This window comes from Lepidochelys kempii, chromosome 2 (genome assembly GCF_965140265.1).
Source record: "Lepidochelys kempii isolate rLepKem1 chromosome 2, rLepKem1.hap2, whole genome shotgun sequence".
NCBI classification, from domain to species: Eukaryota; Metazoa; Chordata; order Testudines; family Cheloniidae; genus Lepidochelys; species Lepidochelys kempii.
In genome coordinates, this window is record NC_133257.1 from 190,029,031 (window position 1) to 190,040,347 (window position 11,317).

At 40.3% G+C, this 11,317-nt stretch overlaps 1 protein-coding gene across 3 annotated transcripts in view; it reads right to left on the reverse strand.

Annotated features, from left to right (window-relative positions):
• The window catches only part of SLC6A20 (solute carrier family 6 member 20), a 41,516-nt gene extending 32,035 nt beyond the window's left edge, over positions 1–9,481 (reverse strand). Inside the window, exons 1-2 of one of the 3 annotated variants that reach the window (XM_073333157.1) lie at positions 9,257–9,481; positions 7,107–7,236 (exon numbers count right to left, since the gene is read on the reverse strand). Coding sequence is in view for 1 of the 3 variants with exons in the window: in XM_073333155.1 (XP_073189256.1) it covers positions 4,476–4,596 (121 nt within the window). In the remaining 2 variants the exon portion in view is untranslated. Of the gene's footprint in view, positions 1–4,475; positions 6,112–7,106; positions 7,237–9,256 lie in introns of those variants that run through there. The other 2 variants (XM_073333158.1, XM_073333155.1) reach the window with 2 other exon arrangements.
• Positions 9,482–11,317: the final 1,836 nt, after the last annotated feature.

The following is an 11,317-nucleotide window of genomic DNA, read 5'->3' on the forward strand; positions in this document are numbered from 1 at the left end:
CATAGAATGTTGCTCTGTTCACAAGGTAATGGGTATTAGAAAAAGCAGCAGATTAAAGAGCAAAGCAATTAGCCAAAATTTTGCCAAGTGCTTAGTTTGCTCGTGTGCTCTCAGCCCCAACCTGGAAGAGGATTTGTGTAGCTCTTGGTACAAGAAGGCCTGTTGTTTTCAAGTACTGTGAGTTGGTAACTCTAATTGTCCTGCTAGTAAAATAATTTGGTTCTGTGCGGAGCTGTAGGGATTTTAAAGCTACTGTGGCATCATCACTGCATGCTGAACCAACCTCGGTTTATCCAACCACTGTATGTAAGGGGAAAGAATGGTGGTGAGCTCTCCAGGACCTACTACGGTCATGCCTTTAAGTGCATCGATGAGTTACTGGCATAATCAGATGGCTGATGCATCACCATTCTAGCCTGCAAATAAAGATAGCATGTGATGCCTCTGCATATCGGTTTTGAGGTGGCAATCACGTGGCATTAAATACATTACTTTCCCTGTATAAACTTTGAACATCAGGAATATAATTACACTGACAATGGAAGAGACACTTTAGGTATTATAGATGGGGGAACAGGTGGATACATCTCCAGTATGCATTTACCTGGATCAGATGGAGCTCTAGCCCAGAAAGACCATTGGGGAAGCCACTGGAAGCAATCACTATCCCCAGTTTGGTCAGTTTCCTTCTCCCCATCATAACCCAACATAATGTGAGTCTTACATTGATTGACATCTTATTTTGCTGACAAAGCCTTACTTAGTTTCTTGAATCACATTGTCTGAGAGATACTGAGTACCCACAACTCCCATTAAAGTCCACAGGAATTGGGAGAGATCAGCCCCTCACAGGATGTGATCTGTGCAGCACCAGAAGAAGCAGTAGCAGAGGGAACATGCACTTACAAGTGTGAGCTGCTGACCAGCAAGATGCCACTGAGATAGCTGAGCCTACCCTGCAAAAAACGGGGTACAAAAGGATATCTCAACAAGGCTTGGAAGTTTAAAGAATTAAGCTACATCAGTTAATTGGGTTTCGGTTGAAACCAGAAGCACTGAAGTTCCTTAACTGGAGTCCCTCACTCTTACACGCTTTTACCGAGTCAGCTTTGAATGCCTTTGTTTAGGATTGGCATGGTACAGATCCCTGATTCACCCTAGTTCTTAATTGTAACTAATGGGGGTGAGGTGAGTATGTGAACTTGCAGGCTGGATCAAGTGCCCTGGATCCTACATTTAAATGCCATAAATTGCACTTGGGCATTTATAGATCATCAGAGAGGAACAATTGATGTGCTCACTCCCCACTGTGCGCGTGAAACAGACAAGGTCTTTGCAAAGGGGAAGACAGACAAGCAGACTTGGTTCCTTGCAGAGGGCAAAGACGGGGAGGAACAGAGAGATTCTGTTATAGTGGGGTGGCTCATTAGTACCATATGGTACTTGAAGGGGGTATGTGTCACTGCAGGTTTCTCCTGGAAAAAGCCCCTACCTTTGACTTTGAGATCACCTCAGAAAGACCTGCTGACGAAGTCAAAAACAGATTTTTGAGAAGCCTTTCCTGGTTTTAACAGCAAGCCAAAATATTTACATAAATATCTATTATTTGGCATTTAATCTCCAGTATTAACATTCCTTGCAATGGGCTCTGCTCAGCAATGAAAATGAATGCAATCTGCCCAGTTACTTGCAAAGACGTTGAAATGAACACTGAGCAATAATCCGTATTATTCAGGGAATTAATTTTATACCTCCCAGCTATGCTTTTATTAACAACCCCTTTGTTTGCATCTTATGTTAGATAAACTGGGGTGGTATCAGAGACTTCACAGTCCTCACATATTCAGTGGGGACCTTTTATAGCACCCAGTCGAACCCCAGTGAACCCGCTGTTGACTTCAAGGGGATCAGGATCAGACCCTTTGTGAAGTCCTTTTTTTCACCAGACAGCTTCACGATATCTAGATTTGCAGTTTGCCATGTTGTAACACAGTGAAATAATTAGGGACTTTCATTCTACTTCACAACGAACGAGAGCTGGGGCGGAACCAAAAGTCCAGATCCAAACACCCCCCCAACTTTGGTTATGTTTGGATCCAAACTTTGCATCCAGCCCCTCTCTTTATAATGAGCTGAACCAAGATCCCAGAGCCAAACAACCTATGAACTCTGGGGCAGCTCAGTTCTGGATTCAAAGTTAAACCTTGGGCCAGATCATCAGCAGATGTAAATCAGCATAGCTTCATTAAAGTCAATGGTGCCCAGCTGATTTGTTCCAAATGAGGATCTGCCCCTCTGTGTCTTGGGCCTGTATCTATTAAGTATGACTGTCCCTATAGCTGAGTTCAGTATAAACAAGTTCCATTGTATCTTTAATTTGATAATCTCATTTATACATGAGTTAGCTGCCAAAGAACTGTCTTAAAAACTAATAGGCATCTTAACTGATATGTTAATCAAACCACAAAAAAATAATTGCCGCTCCTTAGTCAGAATTGGTTCATATCCGTGTTGCCCAGTTCAAGCTCTATGGCTAAAAGAGAGGATAAGCAGTGAATACATTTACGAGAAGGAAGAGAATCGGTTTTGAAGTTTGGATGGCTACTGAATCTTATAGATATCTGTGGTAAGAACTTTTAGACTATGCTCTGCAGGGCAGGGAATGATTTTATTTTTGTGTTTCAGTGTGTCAACCACATAGTCAGCCCTACACAATAATACTAATGGGGGAAAATGCAGCAGTCAGCTGAATTTATAAGGCTGTTCATTTAGGTCCCTGAAAACCATACTTTGCAGACAATCCATGTTGCTGTGTGGTGTTTTTTTTTTCTTTGGGCTGGAGGCATTGATCAAAGGTACACTTGTGTGTTATATCACATTCACTGCCTATGCCATAAAGATTTCCAGCCGCAGGGCTCGATAAGAGAAATTTAGCAAGCTAATCTTGTTACAGTAGAGTAAAAAGCCTGATACTTGAGTCTAACTGCCCTTTAGAACAGCTCTGCTGTGGCGGATAGGCAGATGGTCTGCAATGGGTTAGACACAATCTAAAAATGTGTACATAATGTGCAATTAAATTTTTAAAAAATATTAAAAGGCAATGTTCCGGTGTCACTTTCAAGGAGGAAGATGTTAGCCTTCTGAAACATTTGTAATTGAGAATCCAGCAGGAATTATAGATCATCTCTCTAGCTAATATATCCTGGTTTACGTTTCTATACAGCATCAACCACTTGCAGTATCTAAATGCTAAGTTAGGCCCTGATCCCAAGCCCATTGAAATAAATGGAAAGACTCCCACTGACTTCAGAAAGCTCTGGACCAGGTCCTTACGGAATATCTCATCTAATCTATCTAGAAATTAATTTAAACAATCGCTCCAGCACACATTGATTGCCTCGTGCAAGTGGGTTTAAATCTTGTGTTTGAACCAAAGTTAAAAAAAAGAGTTTAAAAATCTGCAAACAGTTTTCCTCCCAGGAAGAAAAAGGGTGAAGGGCGGAAAGAACCAGAAGTGACAGGTGCTAGGGATTCAGGTTCTACGGTGATGGATGCAGCATAGAAAAGCTGAATAGAACTGTCCGAGGAACCTTATAGGAGCTTCTTCAAGGCTAGTCATGGTAGGTATTTGCCTATTAAAAGTGGTGGTACATTTTCTCTATACTTAACCTAATAAGCTGATCTTTGATTTCTAAGTGCAGAAAAGCAACTGACACTGGCTTTATGTCTATTTCTGACATTTTTTTCTTAAATTTGGAGGGGGTGAAAAAACAGCATCCCAGTCAGAGAACTCTTTTTGAACCAAAACCAGTTTAATCTACATTTCCAAAGCCTCTTGTGAGATTTTAGCTGCAGCAGTCTCGTTGCCTAAGGGGTTTCTGCCAACTTCCAGGAAACTTTGCAGCCAAGTTATCAACCCTTTAAAATTAAGCCTTATATAACAGAACTGCATTAACAGCAGCAGTTTGAATGGCTATTATTAATCCCTTAATTAAATCAGTGTAAATCTCTTCCCTTCTCAGTAGCATTTTTGGATCCAAACATGTAAACCTATAAGAAATCGAACCAGTTTCTGATGCCCTGAAAGTAAGTTAGCAGGGGGATTAAAAAATCAGCACCATAGGAACCTGCCCTCTTATACAACACATTGTTCCTCCCTGTGTTTTCAGAGCTCAGTTGGGAAGGAATAGTATTGTATTGAATTGGGGTGGTAATCAGGAAAAAGGGTTACACGGGAGACACAATGGAAAGCAGTGTGAAATAAAATAAAGATGTATAACGTCTCTGTAGCTAGAGATGGTCTGATGATACATTTAATGTCTCTTGCCTACATAATCTGAAGAAGTCCCCCTCCACTGAATATAAAAACCGATCAGATGGATGGGATACTGACATGGACATACTTTTGGTTTAAAAATATTTAACAGTCCAATTCTGTACCCTTCTGAGAGGGAATCAAGAAAAACTGCACTTACCTCCTCCATACAGCTGACATAAATATGGAAATCTCCAAACATTTCCCAGCCCCACTGCATAAGAAATGCAGGCGAAAACAAACTGTAAGGGATTGTCCCATAATGGCCGGGGGTTTTCCATTTGCACTTTCAAGCACAGATTTCAGCAGAGGGCTCTTGACTTCACTCCTTCAGATGCTCTTCAATGCCCTGCCTGAGACTCAAAGCCAACCCAACTGAGAGGGGAGTATACTTGCCAACTGCTATCAAGCTTTTTAATTACTAATCTTATTAACAGGCACATAGTGAAGTAGGAATGCTGGTAAATAGATTATAGACACACGCACCCAGAACTATAAAGTGGGCACTTTGGGTGAACAGTTGCTTGGCTTTCAACTTGCATTGGAAGGATCTGAATTAAGGGTTTTATTTGGCTGAGTGCTGGGTTGATGTTGAAATGAGAAAACATTTTAGGCTGCACATGGCTGAAATGACTTAGAAAGCTGGAAAATCCTCATTACTTAAGGTTTGCCACCAACATGTGACGTGCTCCTTTGGGAGTAGTGTGCATGGCTCAAGGCGAGAGAGTAGGCCATTTCGTATTTACTAATTATTGAGCAAGGTCTCCACACAATCAGGGTTTGTTTAAATACACGCATTTGTTAGCTTCTAAGGTGGAGATTACCTTACTGAAATGTGCACATGCCTATCCTAACATATCTCAGGTTACAGTCACTCAGGTTGGGTGGCCTATGTGAAATCAGATCGGTGGTCTTCTAGTGGACGAGAGTCCACATCACAAAAGCTGCTAACTGCTGACCCTCTTGATGAGATGAGTAGGACTGAATGGATGTGGAGGCTAAAGGTGTCTAAACATGGTCTTCTGTCTAAAGGTTGTCCCTTCAGGTCAGGCCTGAGGGGTTTTGGGTGAAGCAGTAGGAGAAAGCTTGCCTTGCTGCTACCTGTGCTGTACTTACTCTGTGGCTAAATAGAGGACAGTGGTCTCTAAGTCTGTCATCAGCCCTAAAAATCTACCCCAATCTTTAAATACTTTGAATTTAAAATAAGAAAAGCAAAAAAACCCACAAGAAGTGTAAGTTGTACTTGAAAATTCTGGTCAAGACCCTCAGCCGCTGTATATCAGCATAGCTCCGTGAAGATCTGGCTTCTTTCTCAAAGGCCAAACTTGAGACAAATCTCAAGACCATGAGACAAATCTCAAGACCATGAGACAAATCTTTTAGAAGCGTGTGCAACAGGCCCTGTGTAGTTCTGATTACTCTTCTAGTTCTGTGTTTATCTTATTTTCCATTGATTTGAGCAAGTTAAATAAATGTTCTCCAAATAATGTTTTTACTTGTTTGATTCAACTGAGCAGAGGCAGCTATCTAATACTCTGGATGATTTTAGCTATCTACATAGGGACCAGATCCTCCAGCCTGGTGGAGCTGTACAAAGCACAAGACCAGAGTGGGGGCCAAAGTGGTTTTGGGGACCACTGCTCTGGTCCCCAAATCTTGGTGCTGAGATGAACTGAACTGGATCCATGGCATGAGTTACACCATCCTTAGGGCAGCTCTAACTTTCACTAGCTACACAGATGGCTATTCCAGCCATCAAGGGTGCCAGCAGGATGAACACACCCTGGTCCCTTCCCCTTTCTCATGCTTCCCATGTGGAGGGTCAGTCAGGGTAAGTGAGTTAGACAAAGATTTAGGAAAAGGACCACTTGAAGTTCCTGTTTCCCTAAAATATCCCCCCAAAACTCCTTCATCCCCTTTCCTGGGGAGACTTGAAAATAATCTACCAATCAAATAGGTAAACCAGGTGAGCACAGACCAGACCCTTAGGTTTTTAGGACGCTAAAAACCAATCAGATTCTTAAAAAACTTTAGAACTTTATTATAAAGAAAAAAAGTAAAGAAGCACCTCTGTAAAATCAGGATGGAAGGTAATTTTACAGGGTAATTAGATTCAAAACACAGAGGATTCCCCTCTAGACAAAAGTTTAAAGTTACAAAAAACAGGGATAAACCTCCCTTTTAGCATAGGGAAAATTCACAAGCTAAAACAAAAGATAATCTAACGCCTTTTCTTCCTATTACTTACAATTTGTAATCTTAGATGCTTAGTTCAGGTATGGCTTTAGGAGATGTATTTTCCCTGCCCTGGTTCCTCGTGGAGAGAAAAACAAACAAAAACCTTCCCCCCACAGATTTGAAAGTATCTTCTTCCCTTATTGGTCCTTTTGGTCAGGTGCCAACCAGGTTATTTGAGCTTCTTAACCCTTTACAGGTAAAGGAGGGATTTTATGCTACCCGTAGCTGTATGTTTATAACAGGAGCATAAACACTGCCAAATTAAGTGTAAAAATGTAATAAGAAAAAGCAAAAAGGAGTTTGAAGAACAGCTAGCCAAAAATTCAAAACAACAAAAACACTAAATTTTTCCCTGTGGGTGCTCCAGCTCCGGAGCACCCACAGAGTCGGCACCTATAGTTGTTAGTGTTCTTTTGGACACATCTTTCCAGTTTGAAATCTGCAAAATTGTCAGCATGTTTAAATTATCGACAATGTAAATAAGCAGTCTAAGGGCTTGTCTATACACAGAGTTATTCTGGAATAGCTACTGTGCTTTAAATTCACACCTTACCTTATTTCAAATGAATGTTAAAGTGTAGACAAGACCTTCATTTTCCATTAGAAGCAGTTATTGGTTTCCAAAATTCTTCAAATACAGGATTGTTCATCACAAATCAGAACAACAATGTTATTTGGCAGCCCTGGAGGAAAGAGGTGGGTATATTTGAAGCCGTTTCTGGGATCTGCTAAAGGCTTGTCTACACTTGAAAGTTAATTCAGATTAAAGGTAGAGTGTGAAAAGCATAATAATTATTCCTCAGTAACTGTGGTCACACTTATTCCAGAATAAGAGTGCCTTGTTCCATTTCAGTGTAATCCAGGCTCTCACTCTGTAATAAGATTATTCCTGAATAACTCCATGTGGACAGGTTTCAGAGTAGCAGCCATGTTAGTCTGTATCCGCAAAAAGAAAAGGAGTACTTGTGGCACCTGAGAGACTAACAAATTTATTTGAGCATAAGCTTTCATGAGCTACAGCTCACGTCATTGGATGCAACGAAAATAGTTCACGGAAGCTTATGCTCAAATAAATTGGTTAGTCTCTAAAGTGCCACAAGTACTCCTTTTTCTTTTTCCATGTGGACAATTATTACAGAATAGCTATTCCTGTATAATTCCACGTGTAGACAAGCTAACTGCAGATTGCATTTCTATTTCAATTTTAGCAGGCTTAAAGACTCCTACCCTCACTCCCCCACGAGCTCCCAGCACTTCTACAAATGCTGAGAGACACTCTTAGTGACAGACATTCACCACTTATACTATGCAGGCTTTATTATTGCTGATGATGCATGAGAAGGAAAGAACCTAGCTTGGCTTTCAGGCCTTAGGGGGACTTCTCAAAAATCTTGTAAAATGAGCACAATGAATGTGGAAATCAGAGAGGTGCAATAACTAGGACCCTCATGATGCCATATAACCTCTTTTTAGAGTCAAGCATCACTGTAAGAAAAGTTACAGATAACTTCTAGTTAGCTATTAAAATGCATTAGACTGCCTGCCCACTTTACATTAACAGAGAGGTGATGAAGGGATTCTTCTGCATTGTGTACTTGACTTCATTTTAGCCTAAGTCTGTCTTGTTTACTCAGAATGACACTTCTTGTACCTGATGTTTTCTATACAAATGCTGCCCCTTAATACACTATATATTTTCATTAGGAAGGCTGATTAACCTCCGGCTGTACTATCCATTGGTCTTCTACATTCTGTCTCCATAACTTTCTGAAGAGATTGTGACTACTGAAAATCCAACCTTTTCATCTGTATTTATTTACATACATACATACATACAAGGGATCACCTAGAATTTTTTGTTTAAATTCTTTGTCTACTAAACAACGTGATCTATGTATTACAGGCACTTACAGGACTACCTAGGGAAACACCTAGACTGACCTTTAACAGGCCATGTGGACAGAATGACATGTAGCCATGCACAACCACCACGTTAGCAGATCCTAGGATAATAATCAGCGTCTGGACCAGCATATAGATGCAGATATGTTTTTGCTGACTCATGCTTCCAGGTGGATCTTATTATCCCCAACCAGAACATAAGACACTGAAACTTTTCTCAGAGTAGCAGCCATGTTAGTCTGTATCCGCAAAAAGAAAAAGGAGTACTTGTGGCACCTTAGAGACTAACCAATTTATTTGAGCATGAGCTTTCGTGAGCTACAGCTCACTTCATCGGATGCATTCAGCTGTAGCTCACGAAAGCTCATGCTCAAATAAATTGGTTAGTCTCTAAGATGCCACAAGTACTCCTTTTCTTTTTGTGAAACTTTTCTGTGGTGCTCCAGGCACACTGACTGGGTTGGAGGAGGACCTGCAGGGAAAGCCCTGAGCATTACCAAACTTGGGCAGAAATTTTAGGCTGATGGTTGTGCTCTATTTGTTATCAAGTTAACAATATAGCCAGGAAAGTGAGTGGGCTAGTTCTGTGCTTAGCACAAGGTGGGAACTCTGCCTGTTTACAAGAGCTTTTAAAGTAATAGTAAATTTGTGTGTAAACAAATAGAAACTGTCAAATAATACTAGTCTGTTGCATTTACTTAATATATTTCTGAAGGGCTATTTTTCTAGAAAGGCTTGTTTCTTACCGAACTTATGAAGTTTAAACCACCTGAAGCAATGAGATAATTTGCATTCACTAACCATAACCGTAATAATCACTCTGCTGTAGGTTTGCAGTAGTTGGTGTCACTCAGAAGCCAGCAGTGGTCCTTTACAATGACAGAAAGAGATAAATCGAAGAACCCTGATAAAACAACTGTTAGCTGGTATTGCAGAAAGATAAAATAGGTGGTTAAATGAGAGATCACTGTGGACCCTCAAAGACAAGTTACATGGGATATGGCCCAATTCAACAATCCTTGCTCATGTGAGTAGCTCTATTGAATGCAATGGGAATATGTCCAGTGTAAGGAAGTGTACCCAGCCAGCCTTCTGTTATGAAACTATTATTCACAAGAATAAAAAAACAAAAACAAAAAAAACCCCAGACAGTGGGGAATTTTAGGAACACACTGGGAAGGGGTAGGGAACATACTCATTAAAATGTTAGTATCCAGCATGACCTCTGAGTTTATTAATGACCAAGTGCTGGACTCAAATCATGTCCTACTGGTTGCTGATTCTGTCATAGTTAATAAAAGGTAAAGCTGGGCTGCCTGAATTTTGCTCTTGCAGAAAACATGCTTCACTTCTCGAGCACAAAAGCAGCTTAAGAGAGATTTGATTTCTTCCGATCAGAGGATTATGGAGAAATTGTGTTTACATTTTTCTTTTAGGTAGAGCTAGGGAATTAACACCTCAACTGGAAGAAGTGTGTGGTGTTTATCAGAAGAGTAAATGAATTTCCAAAGAGAAAAGGTGATAGATGTGCAACTGGGATTCTCATTTTAGAGAAAGTAGAGCCTTGGGAGAAGTTCAGAAAAACAAATTCATGTGGTAGCTTTAACTTCCAGCACGGTGTTCCCACTTCAACGTAACATACACATTGTATACCGACCCATGGATTTTTGAAAACCAGACTAATGTCAGCCCAAGAGCAGTTGTATTAAGGGTTCCATTTGGTTTGGAATGCAGCAATCTCCAACCCAGCAACACAAGCCAACAAGAGCACATTACCCTAAAGTTTCATGGTCTGTATTGGGTCCCTGTTAAATACTGAATCAAATTCATTATTTTGGCCCTGCTATTCAAATTTCTCTAAGTTTTGCCAGTTATCTGAAGAGTGTCTGTCCATGACCAACTGACTTCTGTGGTATGTAAGCACATGCTTAACTGCTTTGTCAAATTGGGGTCTAAGAGTGTAGGGATATCAATGATTACCAATTCTAGTTGTCTGAGTCAATATCCCTGATTTATCAAAGAGTAAATGTTGGCATGAATAACAATTTGAGACCTCTTGCTTTCCCTCTCCCAGCCTAACACTCCTAACCCTATCACTGGGTTTTAGGACCCAGTTGTGAAACAGAGCATTTACCCACACTAGCAGTTCCACTGATTTCAATGGGACTACTCAACATGAGTAAGGGTTCCAAGAACTGGGCCCTAAATGAATAGACCATAGATCTGTGGGGATATCAACACACTAAACCAGTGGCTCTAAGTTGGAAATGGAAGCTTTTGATATTTTCTTGAATGTATAAATAAGGCCAAATTAAGCTTTGAGAACAGCATCTGGCTTTATATATGTATTTCTTCCCCTATACAACATGCTGTACCTCACTGTTAGCATTCTTCTTCTGTAAGGAGGATTTAGAAGAATTCAGTTTGAAATAACATTTAAGTTTTAGTTGGTTAATTCACATTGAAGTATATAAAAAAAAAAAGTCCTGAACATGACCTCCTCAACCCCAAATACATCACTGTACTGTATTCCAACCAATGAAAAATCATTCACCTTAGAACAGAGACTCTTGGCCAAATCTTTCCTAAATTACAGCTACAACCCCCTCCCCCGCAAATCAGTGTTCCTGGGACACAATTTGTCCAAGGGACTTTATGGTTTGACTAAAGAGTAAATGAACTGTATGAAAATGATGCAAGACTGACAGTAGTATTTTTAGGCAGGATTTGAGCAAAACACCTAGTTACAAGAACACATGCCGGAAGGAAATTTCTTCATTATCTCTATGTAAAGAATTTTATCCCTTACAAAGTAAAGGTTAGAGTTGCTATTTTTAATAAAGAGCAATGCTGCCCTCAATA